Source organism: Oryx dammah, unplaced genomic scaffold (assembly GCF_014754425.2).
Source record: "Oryx dammah isolate SB20612 unplaced genomic scaffold, SCBI_Odam_1.1 HiC_scaffold_2, whole genome shotgun sequence".
In the NCBI taxonomy this organism is placed as follows: Eukaryota; Metazoa; Chordata; class Mammalia; order Artiodactyla; family Bovidae; genus Oryx; species Oryx dammah.
Genome location: NW_024070186.1, coordinates 158,315,350 through 158,338,473, shown reverse-complemented (window position 1 = coordinate 158,338,473; position 23,124 = coordinate 158,315,350). Strand labels below are relative to the sequence as shown.

Here is a 23,124-nt window from a genome sequence, read left to right as displayed (position 1 = left end):
ATGCGCGCTGCATTGTTTTGACTGAAAATGCCGTCGGTTTCGAAAGCGGCGGCGGCGGCGCTGAGCGGGTCCCCCCCGCAGACGGAGAAGCCGACCCACTACAGGTCAGTGCCCCGGCCGGCCGCGGCAGGAGCGGGGGCGGGGCAGGGGGCGGCCCCGTGCTCCTCGGGCCCGCGCGCCCGCGTCCCCGCGCCCCTGGGCCTGGGAGCTGCCGCCGGGTGCGGCCTGGGGCCCCGCGCCGCCCCTCTCCCTGTTCCCCCAGCCCCCGCCTCTCACCTGCCCGCCCCTAGCCAACTGGCCCCCCAGCCTCCGCGCGATGCCTGGGCTCTGGAGGGTGGACCGCCATCCTACTCGGCTGCCGCCGCTTGGGCTCAGGAGGCGGCGCCCAGGTTCTGGAGTGGCACCTGGGCTTGGGGGCTGGGGGACGGGGTCGGGGGTCCACGCACCTGGGTTGGGGACCGTAGAACAGCGCCTGGGGTCGTGGGTCGGGACCTCCGAGAATGCGCCTGTGGTTGGGGAGGGGGGACCGCGCCTGGGCTCGAGGGAAGGGCGGCCATCTGGACTCCGGCTGCCTCCTTGGCTCGGGGCTGGTACCGGGGCTCGGGGGCCGGGGCGCGCCTGCAGTCCCGGAGGTCGTGTCTGTGTTCCATATGAGGGGGCTGCGCGCGGGGTCTGAGGGAACGCGCCTGAGATCCAGGAGACTCTCCTGGGCTCTGGGGGAGCGGCCGCCTGGGACCGTCTGGAATCGGAGTGGGTGTCACGCCTGAGCTCCGAGATGGGCCAGCTGCGCCCTGGGCCAATCCGCGTCTGGATTCTGCAGGGTCGTGCCTGGGGTCGGGGACCGTGTCTGGCGTTGACGAATCATTCCTGGGATCCGAGGAACGCGCGTGGGCTTCCAGGGCGGCGGTGGAGGGAGACGGATGAGGGAAAAGGGAGGCGGGGCAAGGGGAGAGGGAAAGGAGGTAGGGAGGGGTCTGAACTTTGAGAGGTCGCCCGTGAGATTGGGGATCACACCTGCGGTCTGGGATGGGTAGCTGCGCCTGAGGTCGGGGATGGGGGGCTTCGCCTGGGGCGGGGGGCCGTGCCTGGGATTGGAGCTGGGGACTGCTCTTGGGGTCGGGGATGTGGGGTCGTGTCTGGGGTCCGCCTGGGCCGGGGGAGCGGGGCGGGGGGCGGCAGAGTGGGGGATCGCGCCTGGGGTCGGGGCCTTCGGGCGCATGGGGTCCGACCCCTGCCCAGGAGTCCTCGGGCCGCCCGCCGGCGGCGGCGGCGGCGGCGGAAGCGACCCCAACGCTGTTTGTCTTTTTAGGTATCTAAAGGAGTTTAGGACAGAGCAGTGCTCCCTGTTTGTGCAGCACAAGTGCACCCAGCACAGGCCATTTACCTGTTTCCATTGGCATTTCCTAAATCAGCGTCGGCGCAGACCGCTCCGCAGGCGCGACGGCACTTTCAACTACAGCCCGGACGTGTACTGCTCCAAGTACGACGAGGCCAGCGGCGTGTGCCCGGACGGCGACGAGTGAGTGCGCGCGGCTGCGGGGCGGCGCGGCCCACTCCCCGCGGGTGCGGACGCCGGCTTCCCGGCCCCTCGCGCCGGCAGGCCCCGTCTCCGCTTTGAACTTCCCCTTGACCGCTGGTCTTGGTAGGGACCTTGGTCAGCCGGTGCGGGAAGAACCGCTTGCGGCCGGGGGATAGCGCTTGCAGACTTTGCTGCGCTTCCCGCTTTGATCACGGCCCAGATCTCTGAACCCCTTGCATTAGAGCCGACCCTCACGAGGTACAGCTTTTGAGTTTAGGATCATTTTGTAGTCGTCTCTTGCTTTCTGGTCAGAGAGCTTGTTAGAAGGTTTGCTCACATTGTGCACACGTATCCAGAATGGCTTCTTGCTTGCTGTTTATATGTTTAAATTTTAAAGAATTGACAGGAGGGTTATTTGCATACTGTCACTTGTATAGCACTTTTAAAGTTTAAGAAATCCATGTTTTGTTTTGGTTGCTTTTTTTTTTTTTTACAAGTTTCCTAATGGTGTTATGAACAGATGTCTTCATTTTGAAGTATGTAGAATACAAAAACAAGTTAGATTGTACATTCATGAAACCAGAAGAGATCGGTAGCTGGAGGTCTTGCTTTTTTCCTGTGGGCTGTGTGAGGAGAAAGGGCCCTTGCCAGTCCCACCTGGAGGTGAGGTGGTGGCGATGTGCCCCAGGGCCTCTTGGAAAAAACGTCTAGGGTTCAGCTTCTGTCAGATCCAAGTCTGATTTGGGGGAGGTCCTTTTAGCTTCTCGGGAGATTCCCTGGTGGCTCAGATATTAAAGAATCTGCAATGTGGGAGACCCAGGTTCAATCCCTGGGTCAGGAAGATCCCCTGGAGAAGGGAATGGCAACCCACTCCAGTACTCTTGCCTGGAAAATCCCATGGACAGAGGAGCCTAGCAGGCTCTGACCGTCCATGGTGTCACAGAAGCAGACACGACTGAGCGACTAAAGCTGATGGATAAATATCTTAAAGTCTTTCTTGAATCTGCTGCAGTGCCGTTTCTGCTTTCTGCTTTGGTTCCTGGGCCCTGGGGCGTGTGTGATCATACCCACACCCGCTGTGTTGGACGGTGAAGTCTTAACCACTGGACCATTAGGGAAGTCCCCTGTTTTTCATTTAAAAAATGCTTAGGTCCAGGGAGTAAACTTTTGATCTATGGTGATCATCTTAAAAGCTCTGTCTAGTTCCTGAGAGGTTTTTAATTGAACACCAGATAGTCAAACAAGGTTGTTAAGGCAGCCTGCAGCCTGTGGAAATAGTGTAACTGGCTCCATTTCGGTTGAGATGGTTTTATATTCTGTGAGGTCTTAAAAGTGCGTTACTTAACTGCATCTTGAGCTGCTGTCTCCTGCAGATGGGTGTTCTCGGAAGAGAGATGTTTTTGTCTAGCTAAGGCTTAGCCCCTGACTCCTCATTTCCCTTGGCCACGTCAGTCACCTCTCCTGAATGTAAGTCTTGAGTTGCCCTCGGGGGGCCACTGATGAGACCCTGCTGCAAAGATCCAGTCACCTAGCGTGTGTGACCCCATTCCAGAGTCCAGGATAGGAGACTGATTGGCAGTATTCATGGATGATGAAAAGAAAGTGTATTTTAGTGGCTGTTTTGGGTTCCAGAGTCTGAATGGCCTGGTATTGATTCAGACCCATTGCTGGGCTTCAGGGTAGGGTCCAGTTCCTATGGGATGAAGAGTATACTGTGGTGAACACCTACCTGGTGATGGTCCTTTTAAGCTGGGTTTAAATGTTAATTAAATAGTATTGCAGTTTATTATAAAAATGTTAACATGGGGAATCCCCTGGTGGTCCAGTGTCAGGACTACACACTTCCACTGCCAAGGGCCTAGGTTCAGGCCCTGGTGGAGAAACTAAGATCCCACAAGTGGGGCAGCATGGCCGGGGGGTGGGGAGGTAGGGGGTAGAAACACTTGCAGCCTGAAGACCATGCAAGTCGTCACTGAGAAGAGTGGGATTGAGATGGGTGTCTGACACTGTTTGGGGTGTGTCCTGTGAACGTGTACACATAGTATGAAAGTACATGTGTGTCTTCTTAAAGATTTCCTTTGTGACTTTTATTGAGCAAGTGAGATGACTTGCTTTAGCCCCACAGGAAGTGTCTGACAGGCCAGACGTCTCCCGAGAGTCTCTCGTTAGTAATCACTACTCATTCAGCCTGAGATGGACTTTCCTGGAGTCTGTCCTGTTGAATTACATATTCTGGCTCATGCAGAGTTGCCATGGGATCTGTAAATAGACTCTACCCTTCAGAGCAGGGAAAGAATCTCCTTCCTTTTATTTCCGTTCATTGGTTCTTGAAATGTCTATTTTGGGCTTTTATAGGACCAACCTATTACTGTAAATCATGAATATGTATCAGAGAGCAAAGACCCTTCAGCTGGCTCAGGTGACTTTTGCATCCAAGGTGGTTCTACCAGTCTGATGGGGGAGCCGAGGGGCTGAGCCACGGGCAGGATTGGGGACCCCCAAGAAGGCTGGCATCCCTGATGTCAGCTCCTGTGCTAGGCAGGTGGTCATTCTCCCCTCTTGCTGTCGCCCCTTCTCCTGGGGCACCCTCCCCAAAGGTCCCCACCACCCCAGTGAGAACTCCAGCTGTCTCTGGGTAGCCCCCATCCCCTCTCCCCCAAGGGCACACCCCCGACCCCGCCGTCTGTCGCTCCTTTTCCCCAGTGGCAGTCACCCTCCTCTCTGGCACCTCCTCCCTGGCCCTGCCCTGCCCCCAGCGGACACCCTGTGGGCCACCCCCCAGCACCCTTTGTTCCGGCGGCCACTCCCCTTCCCCAGCGCTGGCCGCGTCTGGCCATGGGGTCACGTGGCCCCGCCCCCTGCCCCCCCACCCCCGCCGTGGGAACTGGCCTCCCTGTGGCGGGGCAGCCCGGATGAACAGCTCGTCTCACTCGTGCAGATCCGTCTCAGGTATTCCCTAGGCTGGTGCTTCGAGAAAGGGGCGCCGGCCGGAGTGCAGCGTGGCTGGAGGTCTCTCCAGGTCCGCCCGCTGAGAGCTGTCCGAGAGCGGCCCTGGGCCCCCAGCTGGTCCTGCTCGCGGGTCTTGCTTCCGCTCCCGGGAGACCTTGTATCCCTGCTGTGCTGGTAAAGGGTGTCAGGCGCGTTTACAGGGGTCGGTTCAAAGCGAAGTCCCCTCCAGGACTCTGAAAGGCCCCTCCCAGAAATGTTTTCGTTGGCAAACAATACAAGCGGCCCCCAACTCTGCCAGGTACAAAGTTGCCTCCCTCTTTCCTGATAACCCTTCTGCCAAAGGCAGGCCGCTTGTGGGTGGCCTTCCAGGCCCCACGTTTAATAGATGTTTTCTTAGTTTGGGTAAGAAGTGGGCCTGTCCCGTTCCTGTGCTGTAAGTTTCCAGGTTGGCTCTAGAGGCCTGCCTGCCTGCCTGCAGGGCTCCCTGCCGTGGCTCCACCTCTCCCCACTGCGCCGGGGGCATCTGGTAACGCGGCCCCATTGCTTCGGCAATGATGTGTGATTTGGGGACCTTCCACCTGTGAATCCGGGCGCCGTGGGAGCCTGCTGACCTACAGAAACTTTTCTACATGCCCAAGGCTTGGTGTGCCTGTTGTGTCACTTGTGTCCTCAGTCTGGCCTCTCTGCTGAGATGCTCTTGCCATGTTTAAAGAGTCGGGTGTCCTGGGACCCAAGGCTTAGGTGAAAGTCGGAGGGTTATAAACTCTTGGTGTTAAACCAACCTTATGAGTAAATTCTGCTTGGGCTTTTGGGGGTGAGGTGAAAGCCAAGGGCAGGCTGGGAACATCAGGGCAGAATATTTAGGAGTTGTGCGTGCTCAGTCGCTCAGTCACGTCTGACTCTGTGTGACCCCATGGACTGTAGCCCGCCAGGCTCCTCTGTCTACAGGGTTCTCCAGGCAAGAAAACTGGAGTAGGTTGCCATTTCCTCCTCCAGAGAATCTTCCCCATCCAGGGATCAAACCTGTGTCTCCTGCATCACAGGCAGATTTTTTACCACTGAGCTACCTGGGAAGCCCTATTTAGGAGTCAGGGGCCACTTAACAGTCTCAAGGAAGACAACAGGCTTCCAAGCTGGCCAACTTAAGGACATTACAGTTAGGTGACTGAGTTGGATCTGTGAGACCGGTAGGTAGAAGAGCTAGCACAGTGCGGCCCCAGCCCAGCAGCCGCACCATTCAGACCCACAGTTTCCACCAGCGTCAGCCCAGGCTGTCCAGACGTGCTCTGGCCTGGCTTGCTAACTGGTGTTAACGCAGAGTGGCACTGAGTCTGTGGGTCCACCATTGTGTGGGGTGAGTTGCAGAAAGGAACTCCTGGAGCTGTGTTGCTCTCTACCCCTCCCTCCTGGTTCCAGCGGCTCCAGAGCTTCACAGCAGACCTGTGTCTGACACTGAGTGGGTCACTGGTTGGATGGGTTTGTCAGCTGTGGACCCCGCCCTGGATTTGGTGGGCTGTGGGACTGAGTGGTGTTACACATGCTGCCAGGCTGTCAGTGGCCCGGCGGGGGTGGGGGGTGGGGGTGGGTGACTGAACTCCTGTGGTGAGGAAGCACCTGCCGGCTGTATGGAGCTGACCCCTGGGGTCTCCCGGCTCCTTCCCCACTTCGGTGAGGGCCTAGGTTTGGTCCCTTGTGTCTCTTAGATGTTCTTAGTGTCTATTAGTCGTTCAGTCGTGTCCAACGCTTTACAACCCCATGGACTGTAGCCTGCCAGGCTCCTCTGTCCGTGGGATTCTCCAGGCAAGAATATTGGGGTGGGTTGCCATTTCCTTCTCCTGGGGATCTTCTCAGCCCAGCGGTTGAACCCAGGTCTCCTGCATTATAGGCAGATTCTTTACTATCTGAGCCGCCAGGGAAGCCCCTTAGATGTTCTTAGGTGAAGCCATTTTCTTTTCATTAAATGTTCTCCAGTATCTTAATCTCAGCTCATGCTTTTAAGCAGAGGTGACATGCCCCTAGTGAAATAATAGTGCCTGTTCGGTGCTCAGTGCTAGGGAGAGGGGGACCTTGGCCAGGTTCTGGTTGCCGTGGAGATGGTACTGGCAAAGAAACAAAATGATGCTAAGAGCAGACCTGGGGGACCGCTAGGAAATGGGAGAGGTGTGGCGCCCACTACATTCCCTCCCCGGGTCTGGGGGGTTCCCGCAGCTTCTGCCACAGCCTGTGTTAGCCCGTTGGTGGTGCTCACGGTCCTGTGGTCCTGCTCGGGCTGTTCTGCAGGCTTGGTTCCACAGACAGACCTGCAGATGCTGCCTCGGCTCTGGTGTGCTGGCCCCCTCCCCAGACTCTGGAATTCTCTTCCTTTAAACGTACAGTAGATGAGTGAGTGTTTCTGAAGATTGGAACTGTTTTTGCAGAATGGTCGTTTTCCTATTTAAGTCGTTTTATTGAAGCGAAACATAACATTAAATGTGTCAGCTTAGCTCTTTTATGTGTACAGTGTAGTGGTGATGAGTTCATTCACGGTGTTGCGCAGCCATCACCACCATCCATCTCCAGAACTTCTCCATCTTCAAACTGAAACTACGTCCCCGTGAAGCAGCCCTTCCTTCCATGATTCCTGATGGAAGCAGATGGTGTGTCTGTATTCTCGCCCCTCCCCCACCTTCCGACGTAAACTGGAAGGTGCCGCGCTTCCTTTTCTCGGCGCTTTTACCTCCAGGTGCCTCCTGGCGCCCCTCCCGAAGCCCTCCACGAAGACCACCCGCTCATACGAACCACCAGCTCGCTCCTCTGCTTCTGCCGAGCCCCTTGGTGTTTATCCCACAACTCGGTTGTCTGCAACCTGTGGCGGTTACAAACAGCACATCTTTCTGTCTCTGTTTGCTAGTCTGTCTGTGATGGTTCCTGGGACAGAAGGTAAGGGCACGTGTCCTCTGGGTGCCTGTCACTGGCCGGCAACAGTGTCACTTGGCTGCCGCCCTGCGCCCGGGGTTCTGTCCGAATAGACAGGCCTCCAGGTGAGTTTCTCTCATCAGAAGCAGGACGAGTGCCTTTCAGTGCTCCAGACCGTTTGCATTTTCACTGAGCTAAGTTCCTGGTTTGTTTCACTAGCTGTCGTCCTGTGACCTTTGGTCCCTAATTCTACATTCTTTATTTGTTAGTGATATTAGTCTGTATATTAATGCAAAAAGTAGAGGGTCCTTGTTCTAGAACAGGCTCCCTGGTGTGGCAGAGGCTGCTCCCCGACAGCTCTCCTCTCTGGGGCCCCAGGGACTGAGTTGTGCAGAGGTGCGCAGGAGTGCCGGGAGGAGCTTGCAGCTCTGAGGGAGGGATTTTCAAGCAGGCTGCACCGGCACCTAACGCAGTAAAACTCCTTAGGAGACGTCTGACCATTGCACTCACACCCCCTGAAAACTGCTCCTTGGAACTGTCGCTGGGAACACGGAGGAAACAGCTCATATTTGGGCATGTGGAACACAGTCAACACGCAGAGTGTTTCCTTTTCCATATCTGTGTGCGAGACATAGTCAGGTTTTTTCTTTTCTTTTTTGCAAAGTGAGGACCAACTTGACCTGTAACCTGCTTTCTTCACCTTCCTCTTTTCCGTTATCTCATGAGGCCGGCTCCGGCCGCTGGGATTGCCCGGAGGTGTTTGTGTGGAGGTAATTGGAGGAATTGCCTCACTTTCAGTTCTCCGCTGCACAAGAGGGTGCGATCTGTCCCCTACCCCCGCCCCCGTGCCCATGTGAGGGGCCCTCAGCCTGGCTGTGTTCCATCTTCTTGAACTGGATGCTGCCACTCAGGTGAAATGCCACAGGCCAGCCAGGTGTGACCTGTGACACGTGTCCCTGTAAGTTTGTGTATTTCACTACAAATGTGGAGAGTAGCTCTTGCTTCTTCTATGTCTCCAATGGACTTTAAGTTGTGATAACATCCCTAAAGTTTGCCATTTTAAATAGTTTTAAGTATGCAATTCAGCATTGTTAATTACATTCAAAATGTTGTGCAACCGTCTATTTCCAGATTCTTTCTCCCAGACAGAAGCTCCGCCCTTGTACACACCCTTCCCCGCAGCCCCCCTCCCGGGCCCCACTCTCCCCTTCCCGTTGATGTGAAAGTGACTGCTTTAGGCCCCTCGTGTGAAATGACCCCTACAGTGTGTGTCCCCTGGTGTCCGGCTCGGTTCCCGTAACATGACATGTTCAGGATTCATCCCCATTGCAGCCGCATCCACACTCACTCTGCTGTCCGGATGGACCACGCCTTGCTCATCTGTCCATCAGTTGGTGGACACTTGGTTTGTCTCCTGCTTTAAGCTCTCGTGTCTCTGGTCTTGGGGGCATAGGTATCTCCTGGAGACCCCGGCTCCTTCGGGGATACGTCCGGAGGCGTCCCTTCGGGGCCCGCAGCATTTACCTTCTGCCTGGTGGCTGCAGGGCCCCCAGGACTTGCCGGGCATGGCGTCTTCTCTGCCTCCTGCGTCCTGCTCATGGCCTTCACGCTGAAGGTGTGGTCAGATCTAGGGTGAGCTGCCCTAACTTGGAGCCTCTGTTTCTTCATCTTCTGAGATGGTGTGGATTGCTTGCCCATCAGTTGCTTTCCTTTTACCCTTGGTCCTGTCCATCCATCTGTGCTCTGCCCGGGAGCGCCCCACACCCCCACAGGTGCTCCCAGCACCCGGGTCGCGGCCTGCCTGACAGCGAGGCAGGAGTGGGCCTTTCCCAAGCCCCACACAGTGCTGCCTTGCCGTCTCGGGGAGGGGCCGAGGGCCGTCTTCTTAGACCTGGGGGCCTGCAGCTGTGGCCTGCATCAGCCTCGGGCCGTCCAGGGGCTGCTCAGAGGGGCTGCCGTCCCACCCTTCTGTGTCCATGGCTTTTATCTGGAGGGACCAACCTAGAGGCGGGCTCATTCCCACCATGTGTGTGCTGGGACCGTCCATGCCGTCTCACTGCTGACATCTCCCTGCGTGAGACCCTTGACCCTGGCCTTGACCCTGACCCTTGGTGCTCCTGGAGCTGCCCGTGTCTCTCCTGGGCATGTGAGGCTCTGGGCCTTTGTGTGGCCCCAGGGATGCTGTCCCGTCCTCCCCCAGCCGCTTCTCCCCGGCCTGTCCCCTACAGCGTCCTCCAGCGCCACCTCTGCCGAAGGGTCCTCGGAAGCACCAGGATGGGAGGAGGGAGAGCTGCCAGCCGCTTGTCTGATGGGAATTTTGTTTTCCACTTGATTCAAAAAATTATGACGGGTGCTTTTCCGGGAGCTTGGGTGTTGTGCTTTCCTCCCACGTGTCGTCGAGGGCTTCGTGGTGTCTGAGGGCTGTGTGAGGGATCTGGGGCAGGGACAGGGCTCTGGTGCTGTTCACCCTCCAACCAGAGCAGGCATCTGGGAAAAGCCAACGCGAGCCAGCCAGCTGGGGGCAGGTGTTCGCCGTGGTGGCTACGGCGCCCGATGCGCACTGTCCTCTGCCCCCAGGTGCCCGTACCTGCACCGGACGACGGGGGACACGGAGCGCAAGTACCACCTGCGCTACTACAAGACAGGCGCCTGCGCCCACGGGACGGACGCACGGGGCCACTGCGTGAAGAACGGGTTGCACTGCGCCTTTGCCCACGGCCCGCTGGACCTGCGGCCGCCCGTCTGCGACGCCCGGTGAGTGGCCGTCCCGCCAGGAGCCGCCCTGCTCCCCCGGCCTCAGGCTTCACTTGCCTCCAGTGGCTCCTCTGGGGCCTGGATTTTATTCCTAAGGAGAAAGTGACGCGCTGCTGTCCTGCTGACTTGGGCACTGGGAGCTCGGGCATCTTGGGTGCTCAGCTCTGAGGCTGTTGGGGTTTGAGTTGAGGCGACCTTCCCGAATGGACACGCATAGGTGGCTCCGTAAAGTGACAGCCCGGTGGGCATCTCGCCGTCTGAGGCTTCGGACGGGCCTCAGTGCCGTGACCGCGCGATGTTTGCTTCCAGGGAGCTGCAGGCACAGGAAGCCCTGCAGAACGGCCAGCTCGGCGCCGGGGATGGCGTCCCTGACCTGCAGCCCGGGGTCCTGGCCAGCCAGGCCCTGATGGAGAAGATCCTGGGTGAGGACCCCCGGTGGCAAGGTAACTGAGCCACCCGCATGGTGGACCTCGAGACCGAGGCTCTGTGCACACTGGCCCCCGTCAGCGCCCCCACTCATGGGTCTGGTCCCTAGGCTGCTTGGGGACGGGACTGTGTGGCGGCCCCTGCTCCTGCGGGGCGTCCAGTCCTGGAGCCAGCCTGCTCCCCGGCAGCCTCACAGGTGATGGCCACAGGCAGCAAGCGGTTTTAATTGTGGAACACTCACAACATAAATCTTCCATTTTAACCATCTCAGCATCACGACTCGTGGTGTTTGGTGTGTCTGCAGTGTGTGCAGCCGTCACCTCGGTTCCAGAACATGCCATCACCTTGGACAGAAACCCCTGCCTGTTAGTGGGCCCCCTTCACAACCCTGGCCTGGCCCTGCTGCCATGAGGCCGCCTGTTTGATGCTTCTTGCGGGCGGTGTGGTTTTAAGAGATGCCCCCCCGCCCCTGCCACCCCTAAGTTATGCCAGCATGTCTCCTTGGAAGCTTCGCACACAACACTTCAGGCTGCCTCACTTCAGTGCTGAGCTCCCTGGGAGGGTTTTTCCCCTGCTTGTGAAACCTGAGCTGTCCAGGGCCCAGGCATGCGTTTATAACGGTGGCTGCCCAAGCCTTCTCAGGACGGGCCTCGCGGGCTGCCATCCGAGTGCTTGTCCAGCTGTGCCGTGTCCCTCTGGGAGAGGCTGCTGCAGATGAACGGCCACCCACGGCTCCCACTTGCCGGCACCTCAGAGCTTGTCATTCAGCAGAGCAGCCGTCTTGTGTTGCAGCTCCTCAGCCCCCTGGTCCAAGACCCCAGCTCCGCCCGTGCGCTCCGGCTGGCGGCCTGGGTTGGGGTGTGAGTGCCCTCGTCACTGTCAGGCGGGCTGAGCTTGAAGAAGCAAAGTGGGCTGGGCCAGGCCCAGTGACTCTCAGCCCTGTGGTTTGAGTTTTTAAGGAGCAGATTTTATTTCTTAGGGAAGTTCTTTGTTAGTGCTTCAGGAACCCCTAGCATTGATGTGGTAACATTTGTTACAGTTGACAACCAGGATTGATGCCCGATCGTTGATGCCCAATCGTAAGCTGGCCAGCTTACCCCAGGCTTCTCGCCAGCCTTGTGCATCCTCAGGGTTTGGGCGGATCTGTAATGACTCAGATCTTCCCGTTAGGGTGTCACTGCCCTCAGACCCTCTCTGCTTTGCGGCTGGTCCCTCCCCACCCCTGCTGGCCGCTGACCTTTCACCTCATGGTCCTGTCATACAGTTGGGACCGCAGTGTGCACCCGTTGCACTTGGTGCTGTGTGTACAGGTCCCCATGTCTCTTCAGGGCTTGCTAGTGTCTTTCTTCTTATTGCTGAAGAGGTCTGGGGGGCTTGTTCATCCATCACCCTCCGATGGGTGTCGCAGCCCCTGGGACTCACCAATGCTGCCACGCCGCCTACTTCCTTGCGGGTCATGCGATGCAATGCAGGACCTCTGTCTGTTGGAGGCCTTTGGTCAGTGCTTGCAAACAAATAGCTTACAATTTTCATTTTCTCAAAATCATCTTTTCTGTTCAAACTCCTTTTGTCCTCACCATGCCCTGCTGTGTGGTTCATGTTTCTTGTCATTTAATCAGTTATTTGGAACTGAGTTTGGCCTGGTAGAGGTGGGCCATTAAACTTGGGCGTGGAAGCGTGTCCTGGGGGTTGGCACAGCACTGCCCCGGCCTTTCCTGCAACACCTCGACGGTCAGCCCCACTGGGCAAGTTTGGTTAAAAACAATGGCGTTTGTAAAAAAATAAAGGGAAGGTCGATTATTAACCAGCCCAGAGAAAGTGAAAGTCGCTCAGTCGTGTCTTGAGTCTTTGTGACCGTATGGACTGTCCTTGGAATTCTCCAAGCCAGAATACTGGAGTGGGCAGCCATTCTCTTCTCCAGGAAATCTTCCTAACCCAGGGATTGAACCCAGGTCTCCTGCATTGCCCAGGAATGCATATTATTTTCAAGAATCTCCTTTTATTGGTTATGGCTTATAAATAACCCTTGGTAGGTTTTTATTTTTGCTTTGAGAGAAAATTCAGATAACATGAAATGAACCATTTAGAAAATAGACTTTATTTCTCAGGGCAGATCTGGGGTCCATGTTGTGGAACGCTTGGGGGCTTCTCACGCGGCTACTGTCTCCCCACAGGCGGTGGCCCTGGTGCCAGGGGACGGCTGTCACAGCGTCACCTGCAGGTCAAACCGCGTCTTTTAAAAGTGTATTTCGGAGGTTTCTAGTCTGTTCAGCATTGTGCATCCTTCCCTTTCATCCGGTTCTAAAACTGTCCGGTCTCCCCGAAGAAGCCCCGGCCACATTCTGCCGCGGGTTTGCCTGTCCTGGACGCTTCCTTTAAGTAGGATCAGATCGTGCCTTCCGTGTCTGCCGCTCTCGCTGACCACGTGGGTCTGGCCCACTCAAGGCTCACCCACGTGGCACGTGTGTCCGTGCTTCGCTCCTTTCCCTCCACCGCGGGACAGGCCTCGTGGCGTTTCTGGTCATCTGCCCAGAGACGCCTGTGGCAGCGTGGCTGCCCTGAGCGGGCGTGCGCACGTCCCCGTGTGGACCCCTGTCTTGCAGACACCAACTTCGTGCTGGGCAGCTACAAGACGGAGCAGTGCCCCAAGCCGCCGCGCCTGTGCCGCCAGGGCTACGCCTGCCCGCACTTCCACAACAGCAGGGACCGGCGGCGGGACCCCAGGCGGTTCCAGTACAGGTGAGCCCAGGTCGCGGGTGTGGGCCTGGCTGCCCCTCCGCCAGGCTCACGTGTGGCTCGAGGCTCTGCTTTAGCAGCGGCCCCTCCACTCCCTTCAGCCTCCCTGGAGGCCCCGGTGTCCAGGGATGCCAGCTCAGCAGATGACCCCACGGTGGCAGGTGTGGTCAGGGTGTGGCTCCTCTGTTTCCCCGTCCCCCCCGCAACCTGTGTGCCCTCCGGTGAGGGTGCCTGCTGGCAAGGGCCCACCCTGGCAAGGCTGGGAGTCCCAGTGCCCACAGCCTGCTTCACCCTCTCCGGGGGCCTGACTTCCTCGGATTGTGGGTTTGGGTCTCACCTGGGGTCGTGCACCTGGGCAGTCCTGATGTCTTCCTGGGCCGTCCTGATCTCCTCCTGGGCCATTTCCTCTTCCCTCCAGCTGTTCTCAGCTTGGTGCCCGGCTTATCCTCGGGTTTGCCAACCCGCCGCACGGGCCCAGCACTGAGAATGGTAGGGGCTGGGGGCGCAGAACCCCCAGGGGTGTCCAGGCATCTGGGCCCTCACCTTGCCCCTCCTGTGGGTCCCCAGGTCTGTGTCCAGCTTGTTCTTTGAGCAAAGAGTCACTCTCCAGTCATCTGACACTGCCTTGCATGCCTCATTTGGCCTTCACGTAGAAAGAGATCTTTTTATGACAGTTACTGTTCTGAGTGGTTTAACGAGAGTTGAGGGTCAGAGAACCTCTGAGTATTAGTCACTTGATGTCTTCTTGAGAAGATGAAGTAAATTTTACTGCATATAAAAAAGTTAGAAAATCTTAAAATATGTCCTATTTCCCATAGATAAGTTTAAAGTAAACCCCATACAGTAAAGCTGCCGGGAAGCATCTGAAGCATGGAGGGGGTTGTTAGGGTTTTCGTGTCGTGGGAACCAGGTCTCAGATTCAGTGTTGAAGCAGTCTGGCGGGGAGAAAGAGGGTGTTAGTCCCTGGTAGGCCGGGCGGCGTTGAACCTGGTCGCCCAGACGCTGCAGGAGGCCTGGCTGAGTCTCAGGGGCCCTGGGGGCTCTGACTGAGACTCACCTCACACTTTGTGGAAAATGAAAACGGGCTCCTGGATGCCTTCTGGGCTCCCCTGGACGCTTGTCCTGGTGAGGAAGGGCCAGAGTGTGCAGGCCTGGCGCCTGGTCCCCAGTGGCGCGTGGGGAGGCCGTCTGCCCGCCTGACCCCTCCTTACCGCAGGTCCACGCCCTGCCCCAGCGTGAAGCATGGTGACGAGTGGGGCGAGCCGTCCAGGTGCCCGAGCGGGGACAGCTGTGCGCACTGCCACTCACGCACGGAGCAGCAGTTCCACCCTGAGGTACGGGCGCCCGATGGGGACTCGCGGTCTGCTCACGGGGTGGATGCCGTGGCCACTTAGGCACTGCTGGGTGGCGGGCACTGAGCCAGGTGCATCTTTCAGGAAATGCCAAGTGGCCAAGCTGACCTGGAAGGTCGCTTCAAGGACAGGCACCACAGGAGTGGCCTGGGCCCACGTGGTTCCCGGGCCGCTGGGAGGGTTGGGGGGCGGGAGGCACGCTGTCCGCATCCGTCTTCTTCGGGAGGCCCCGCTGTGGTGTGGTTCTTCGAGCTCTGTGTAGTGACTGGCTTGGCTCCGGGCCTCCCGCAGACACAGGTCTCCAGCCCGGTGCTCTACATGCTGTGTCGCCCTTGTTTCCTAGATCTACAAGTCGACCAAGTGCAACGACATGCGCCAGACCGGGCACTGCCCCCGGGGCCCTTTCTGCGCTTTCGCACACGTGGACAGTACGTGCCACCTTTGCCGGGAGCAGGCAGGGGCTTCACCTCGGGCGAGGGTGGCTGGAAGGGTCGGGGGCCTCTGGGCCTCCTGGGGCCCAGCCTAGCCCCACCTCTGGGTGCCCCAGGGTCCTGAGTGCAGTCACTGTGACCAGATGAGCCCGTATAAAGCACCTGAAGGGGAAACAGCCTCGGGTTCGGGAGGTGCACAGATGCAGCCCTTCCTTGCTGCCCCTGGGAGCTTCCTCCTAAAGCTGTGAGCGTGGGTTCCTGCTCTTATGAGCATGTTACGAATTCTGATTTTACTTTTTTTTTTTTTTTCTATTTTAATGGTGAGGGTGGCTTTTCCTGCTGAAATTCTCCATGACTTTGGGAGTCCCTTGCGGGTCAGCTCATACCTGTCAGAGGCTAGTACACACTCGCCCACCCCCCCAGCTTGGGGTCCCTTAACCAGAGTCTCAGCCAGGAGCCACTCAAAGTCCCCTTTCTCGGCAGAGAGCCTCGGGATGGCCAGCGACTGGGGCTGCCGAGACCTTGCCCTCGCCAGTGTCCCCACGACCCCCAGCGGGCAGCCTGGACACGTAAGTGGGGGCATCCAAGGAAGATGCCCGCTGCTGTTTGGTTTGAATCCAGTGTCAGGCACTTGGATGGGTGTGGTCTCTGTGTGATGCGGTTGGAGGCAGCCTGCCTGCAGGGTTGGTGGCGTAGAAGCGTCTAGAAGAGTCCTGGCCGAGTCTCACGTTTTCTCAGACACGCATGTGTCAGTCATGTGTGAGGTGCAGTCTCTGCCTGAGGGTGAAGAAGGACCCCTGTTGGGCAGGTGAAGCTGTGCTGGCAGCTCCCCGTGAGGAGCACAGCTGACAGCTTGGGACTTGGTGTCTGAGGTTCAGGCGTGTCTCACAGGTGCCGTCTTGGGGTAGTGAGTGTCACAGGAGTTCTTCCTCTTCACCGTCCGTGACTTCGACAAAGCCATCTGCAGGCGCTGCCTCCGCATCTGCCTGCAGATGGAGCTGAGTTCTCTCAGCGGGGCAGGGAGTTGGGCTGCCCTCCTGGGTGATGCCCCCACTGTGCCCGGGTCCGGCTCTCAGCTCCACTGCTGCTGTAGGCAGGGCTGCACTTGGATGCACCCCCCTCCCAGCTCCTCAGTTACCCTGAGGTGGGACTCCAGTGCAGCTCCTTCAAGGAGAACAGCAGTGGTCCAGCCACCATTTCTAGTTGACCTTATGTGAGCTAGAACTCGGGAGGGCCTGAGACTGAAATCTCCAGAACTGGAAATTGAGGGAGAAGTTAAGATCCTCCAAGGAGTTGTTACAGAATCCCTTGTACTGCTCACCACAACAGGTCATAAGTCAAAAGACTGAGTTGTTGGGGCAAAGAATAGCAACTCTATTCAGAAAGCCGGCAGACCAAGAAAACGATAGACTTAGTGTCTCAAAGAACCCAGTTAGAAATCAGGCTTCTTTTGCACTAAAATGGGAGTGGGACTGTGGTTGGTTGGGCTAGCCTGTATATTTCAGACTATAGACAACATTCTTTTAGTGATTAATTTGTAGCAAAAGCAATACAATACAAATGTTAAAGTGAAAGAGATCCAATATGGAATCAAATTTGTTCTTCTGTGTTACAAAGTGTCCAATAAAAGATCAGAGCAAAGTGTTTCAGAGTGAAACATCCAGCCTTCCCCTGGGCTGGAGCAGGACCTGGAAACTGGCTTTTCCTTCTGCCCCACGTTTTCAGCAAATGCTCAAATAGACTTTGAGAGTCCAGGAAACGTGCGGGATCTGAGGCGCTGGGGTCAGTTGGGCCCACGCCTCTCGGCGTGAGGTCAGGGATGATTGGTTTGGTCAAGACCCTAAGGGAATACGTCGGTTGGGGTATTTGGAGGCCCTCAGACCTCAACATGGGTCTTGCTGTCCCAAATGAGCCATTTTCATTTAAGGTGATGGTGAGGGGGATTTGCTTGGTGACTTGGGAGACTGGAGCTAAGACTGAGCTCCCAGTGCAGGGGGCCTGGGTTTGATCCACCTGGTCAGGGAAGTTGATCCCGTGTGCTGCAACTAAGACCCAGCACAGCCAAATAAATAAATAAATATGAAAAAATAAATAAGCCAAGTGGGGGCTTGGACTAGAGGGCAGCTTCCCTTCCCTGTTGCCCAGGATCTCATCGCCTTTGACAGCTGAGCTGAGCGTTGAGTGAAGTGCCCTGTGCCCAGAGGCGCACTGCTCTCCCCACCCTCCTCCCACCCCGTTCCAGTGCGTCCATGCACAGCTCAGCGCCTGCTCAGTGTGATGGGAGTTCCTAACGTTGCGGAGCATGAGCCCCCACCCCCGTCCCCAGCACAGGGAAGAGGCAGAGGGGCCTGGATGGGGCAGAGCCCTGGGACTTGATGAGGAAGCCAAGTGGAGCTGTTTCAGGATGGTCTGGCTCCTTCACAATGTAGCTTCTCCTTAGAGCAAGGGTCTTAGGTCCCGGGTCAGGGCCTTAGAGCCATCGCCCAATCTGGGGTTGCGGGGTCACTTGTGGAATTCTAGGAAACCAGAGATACCCAGATGGCCTCAGAGTTGAGTCATCGGGTAGGAGGAAGGGGCCCTGATCAGGGCCAGTGTGAGCATCTCTTCTCCACCCTCCATGGGTCCTTCTGCAAATCCAGAAACCAAACAGGACGGGGTGACTGGAGCCATCACAGGTTCACTTATCATACGATTAGACACAGAAATCAGAATACTTCTCAGGCCTGTGGGACGTTTCACGGCAGCTTTGTGCCGACGTTTGCCCTGAGAGAGTCCAGGCCCTGACGCTGCAGGCAAAGCCGTCCTCGTGCAGTTGCCCCCGAAGGTGGTTCGTGAGAGTCAGGAGCTCCACACACAGGCAAGGGGGGAAAACAGTTCCCTCTGCCCTTTTAGGGTTAGTGTCTGGGGTCCTGCAAGTTAAACTGACCAAAGCCAGCTTAGCTGGACAAAAGATTTATTATTTATTCATTGGGATGCCAGACCTGAGGACTTATCTACCGTTTTAACAGAGAGTGATAAATTGTGGAGAAGCGACTAGGTTTCTGCTTTCAGGGAGCTGAATTACTGGATGGTAAAGATTTGGGGGAAATAGTGGAAGAGGAGGGTTATGTAGAGAGTTTGTGGTGAGGTTCAGCTTCCTGCAGCCCCAAGTGATCTGAGTTCTCTGGGGTGAAGCTCTTCCCCTTCTCTTGAGAGGCCTTGTGTCCAGGCCGGAAGGAGAGGACAGAGAATCACCTTCCAGGAAACCATCCTCCTTTGCCTCAGGGGTTGACTTTCCAAGAGTCTCCACTCTAGAGTGTAGCCCTGCCTGGGACGCTTTATTTGATGCTGTGGGTTCAGGGACCTCTCACCTGCCTCCACACGGACCAGCCAAGAGCTCAGAGATCCATGTTGGGCGCGGGAAATGGAGCCCAGGAGAGCTGATGCAGAAGCAGCGACTTGAAAGCCTTTTCTGTTTCCTGGACTTCAGTGCTTGGCCTTTCCTGCCTTCCTGGTGGAGCTGAGGTCTCTCTGTGTGGTTCTGATCAACTGCTTCTCCTTCCAACAGCCAGTGCGTTTTCTGTTGCAGGCAAAGCGGAGAGAGTCACCTGCTGGCGGCAGCCAGAAGGCCAGTGAGCAGGATGGCAAGCAGGTACCTTGTGCTGTCTGCGACCGACCTCTGCCTGTGTTAGGACTCTGCACGCAGCCGGTCACACTCACCTCCGCCTCACACCGTGACCGGGCTGACGTCCACTTGTGAGACAGCGCCTTTCTCACGGTCTCCATAGAGCTGTCTGTTCCGTGTGCCCTTTGTCTTCATGTTTTAAAAAATGTGCTATACCTTAGAAACAACAGAACCAAAGCCTCTTAAAATTTCCCCCCATCCTGGGAAAAGAAGAGGAGCCCTTCATGGTCTTCTGTATGGGTGACGGCCCCACAGACCAAGGCTTAAACCGCAGGCCTTGGTTCCGTCCGGAGCCCAAAGTTGCAGACAGGGGGTCCAGCAGCGTCAGTTCCTCCCGGGGCCACCCTTTGCCGTCTGCCAGTGGGTGCCGTCTTCCCTCTGCATCTGTGTCTGTCTCCAGTCGTCCTTTTGCCATCAGGACGTGAGTCCTGTTGATCAGGACCTGCCCTGACAACCCCGTCTTAACTTGATTCCCTCGGTGAAGACCCGACTCCCAGTCAGGTCCCACCCAGAGGTGCGAGGGGTCAGGACCCCCATGTCAGTTCCAGCCGAGCCCACGACAGTGTCTGTTGGTGAGCCTGGCTCCCTCTTGGGTCACAACCTGGGCTCGTTCTCACCTGTTCAGGAGCTATGAGGCTACAGGGAGGCTTCCCCCCAACTCGGACCCTTTCTCTGTTCTTTGCCACTCAGCTTCCCGTGTGCTCATTTAACTGAATTGTTTGAGAAACAGGGATTTTTTTCAGACATGGGGTGCATGTTTTTCTGCCACCATGGAAAGGCGGAGGGAGCTTCGCCAGCTTTGCAAGGCCGGGGCCTGGCCGGCAGACAGCAAGCACACACCCTCTGCTCGATTGTCACTTGTCTCTGCTCGGAGCTTTCTTTTAAATCCCCAAGTGGACAGGGTCTCGCTGTTTCTTTTCTGCTAGTTTTCTTGGTGCCCCATGGGTGCTTCTCAGGGGACTTTTCAGAGGGAGATAATCAGGACGTTTTGCCATTAGGAAGTTCTGAAGCTGTCTCTGAAGTCAGCAGGATGGTTGAAAGTAAAAATACAACCCAGTTACTTTGTGACTTTTTAAAAAAATATTGAAATTGACACGTTGCTCATTAAGAATCTGAAACACGAAATGTTAATAGTAGCATAGCCAACAGGGCACCTGGCTGTGGTCTCAGGGCTGTGGAGGAAGGGCCTGGAAAGGAGTGCGGTGCATGGCGGGGCACCCCGAGAGGGCTGGGCAGTTCCTGATGTGATGAGTGAGCTGTACCCCCTCAGGCGCTGTGAGCAGGCTGGCCAAGTTCATCTACCAGCCAGTGCTCACCTACACCCAGGGACCCCCTCCGTCCTGTCCCAAAGCCAGGCTCCAGGGACAGTGAACAGGGTTTGGGGGGCGGTATCGGAAAGCCATCTAAGAGGGCCCCTGGGGCCCTGAGCTTTCCACTTGTTTGAAGGGTCTGCTGGAATGTCCAGGGGACGCCATGGCCGTGAGGCTGCCTCCTGGCTCTTGTGGGCAATTGGTGCTCAGAGCTGCTTTGGGGACCCCTTCCTGCATGTGGGTGCCGTCCACTCCTCCCCAAGACCTCTGTCTCCTGCAGCCACAGAACCCTGAGTCCCTGGGCCCCAACAGCAAAGCCCAGACAACACACCGTCTCGCTTTGGTACAGCTTCTGACTCCTGGTTTCCTGGTGACCTTGGAAAGCCCCGAGGCCTGACTTCATGACTCAGTTTATTTTTATTGCTGCCTTTACTGTGCGCAGTGCCCTCCACATTCCTGGCTGTTTATCCAAGATTGTGCCAGTTCTCTTCCTTTTAATCTATCAAATAAAGTTAATGCGAATTGCCCCAATCTTTTATTTTTGTTGTTGGATAATGAGATTACAAGGTTATTTCATCGAAATCATCAGAAGCGTTGCTGGCTGTCTGCTCGTGCCCTGGTGGCTTCTTCCTTTCTGCTCTGCATCGCCATTATCATGGTTCTTTCTATTGTCACTAGTAAGAATGACACTCTCTGGATGCACTTGTTTCCATCCCTGGGTGGTAACAGCTTACGATTCTGCGGTGACGGTTTCTAACTTAACCAGACGTTTAAAGCCCCTCCCTCTAGAATATCTGGAAAAGTAGTTGGCTCTCTGGTCTGCTTTGGGGAGCGAAGCGACCTGGCCTGTTCGTTGTGACTCTGTCATTTCTGTCCCCCTGTGTCCTCTGTCACTGCGCGGCCATGGTCACGTTGCTGTCCCCGAGCCCAGTGCTGGCTCATCCTGTTGTGTCTTTGCACAGAGCCACCTTGCGGTGTTGGCAGTGGGTCACCCCCTCGCTCCCAGCGTGAGTTCCAGCCTCGCGTCCAGCCTGGCGTCCAGCACCGGCTCAGGCGGCTCCTCGCCCACCGCTCTGCCTGCCCTCTCGGCTCGCACCCACCCGCTCGACCCTTCTGGCAGTGCCGGCGAGGGCGTCCCAGGTAAGCCAGGGGCTCTGATGCCTCTCTGCACTTGCCTTGACACCTTCCCGTGCACACGTGTGTGCGCATGCTCCTTTGTAGAAGAGCGTTTCCGGTGGTCACCTGCCACTCGGGCCGTGCTGCCCCAGGAGAGCACCTACCTCGCTGGGCACCACGGGCAGCAGAGGGGATACGGCACCGCACCTCTGGCGGGCCAGAGCGGCAGCGCCACCGAGAACCTGAGGCTTAATAGAAATGACGGGTCCTGTAGGTCGGACGGTGACCAGAGTGGGGAGTGGGAGGCGTTCCTAAGGCGCAGGCACGGCTGCCAGCTGCGGAGGCGTCCCTGGCGGCTGGGCGTCCTTGTGGGTTTGTAAACTAATCACCCATGCAGTCGGACGTGGGGGTTCGGTTAGGGGTGGTGGTCGGGGTGCAGAGCCCTAGCCGGGACTGTGGTGAAAGCCCAGGGAAGAGTGGAGCTGGTGCGTGAGATGGCGCCTGCCAGGTCACGCCGGTCCCCTGGTCCCTGTCTGGGCAGTGGGCACTTTGCTGTTGCGGGAAGTCACAGAATGTTCAGAGCTGCCCTCTGGCCCTGGGAGGAGGGCTCTGGCTGGCCTTTCCGCTGTTGGCACCCAGGACCCGGAGTGCACAGGACCCCCCACCCCCCACCCCCGCCGCCGCTGTGGGGCTGACAGGTGCGGGCTGCCCTGCTTCCCCCGGGGTCCATTCAGGCTGCACCTCTGTGATGCAGTCACTGCCTGATAGTCAGCTCAAACAAGCCAGTGCTCCTTGCAGACCTCCCCCTTCATGGACTCCGAGGAGCCCTTTCAGGGCCACTGGGCAGGTTCCTCTCCCTTGCCTTCCACCTCACACAAACAGGTGGAGCCCTGCAGAGTTCACTGCCAGGTGCCTGGCAAACGGTGGGACCCGGGAGGGAGGGACACAGGGCTGTGGGTAGCTGAGGGCAGGGTCACGGCCTGTTGACCCACGGGCGCTGGGTTGAGCGTTTTACTTGAGCCGCTGCTGGTGGGCAGAGTAGGAGCAGCCGGCCGGCGACAGGGCTTGCGGAGATCCCACTTTAACCCACCAGAGCAGCCCTCGCCACGGTGCTTTTCGCACTCCTTGGGCCCGGGGTCCCAGCACGCCGCCTCGCAGCGCCAGAAGAGTCAGGTGCTGGTGCGAAGAGGTGGAGTGCCCCGCCGAAGGCCTGTGCTCTGGGCAGTGGGGACGTGGTGCTCCGAGGACGCGGAGCCGCGAGGCAGCACCAGTCCGCAAGCACCTGTCCGCGGTGCGCCGGCCAGTCGCGGCGGGGCGGGGCCAGGGACCAGGGCCAGGGGCGGGGTACCCTGGGGGCGGGGCCAGGGGCGGGGCTGCGTAGCGGCCATGGCGGGGGATGCCCAGGGGGCGGGGCCGGGGCCGGGGCTGGGTGTGGTGGGGCGTGCGTCACCGGGGCGGGACGTTTCGGGGGCGAGGCGATCTAAAGCTTGCGTCACCGGGGGCGGGGCATTCCGTCTCGGGGCAGGGCGATCAGGTTTGCGTCACTAGGGGCGGGGCCGGCGCGGGCGGGCGGGGAGCGGGCCGGGTTTGAATCGGCGGCGGCGGCGGCGGCGGCCGCGGCGGCGGTACCAACGCGGGGCGCGGGAACGGTGAGTCAGCATCGTCAGCCCCGCGCCGGTAGGGTGCGGGCCGTCATTCTCCGGAGCTGCGGATGGGGCGTTGTGCCAACTTCCCCCGCTAGATGCACCCCCTCATCCCCTCCCTGCAGGCGGCCAACTCCCGTCCCCCTAAGCAGGCCAGGTGACCCCTCAGGTGCGGTGCATCCGCTTCTTCCTCTCGCCGCCCCGGCCGCCCCCTCCCCTCCCAGTGGCCCTCGTGGCAGTCTGCGGCACCCGCGCCCCGACCAGGTGTGACAGCCAGGGGTCCGTGCCAGGATTTTACGGGTTGCGGAATGAGGTCAAAACAAATCTCC

At 58.0% G+C, this 23,124-nt stretch overlaps 1 protein-coding gene across 3 annotated transcripts in view; it reads left to right on the top strand.

Moving 5' to 3' along the window:
• UNKL (unk like zinc finger) overlaps positions 1-23,124 on the top strand; it is a 31,393-nt gene continuing 8,269 nt past the window's right edge. For 2 of the 3 annotated variants that reach the window (XM_040253515.1, XM_040253506.1), the window contains exons 1-10: positions 1-104; positions 1,310-1,519; positions 9,941-10,117; positions 10,427-10,560; positions 13,147-13,282; positions 14,496-14,613; positions 14,975-15,059; positions 15,546-15,631; positions 18,631-18,693; positions 20,999-21,176. In XM_040253515.1, the coding sequence (XP_040109449.1) occupies positions 28-104; positions 1,310-1,519; positions 9,941-10,117; positions 10,427-10,560; positions 13,147-13,282; positions 14,496-14,613; positions 14,975-15,059; positions 15,546-15,631; positions 18,631-18,693; positions 20,999-21,176 (1,264 nt within the window). In that variant the 5' untranslated portion in view covers positions 1-27. Of the gene's footprint in view, positions 105-1,309; positions 1,520-9,940; positions 10,118-10,426; positions 10,561-13,146; positions 13,283-14,495; positions 14,614-14,974; positions 15,060-15,545; positions 15,632-18,630; positions 18,694-20,998; positions 21,177-22,730; positions 22,802-23,124 lie in introns of those variants that run through there. The other variant, XM_040253521.1, reaches the window with a different exon arrangement.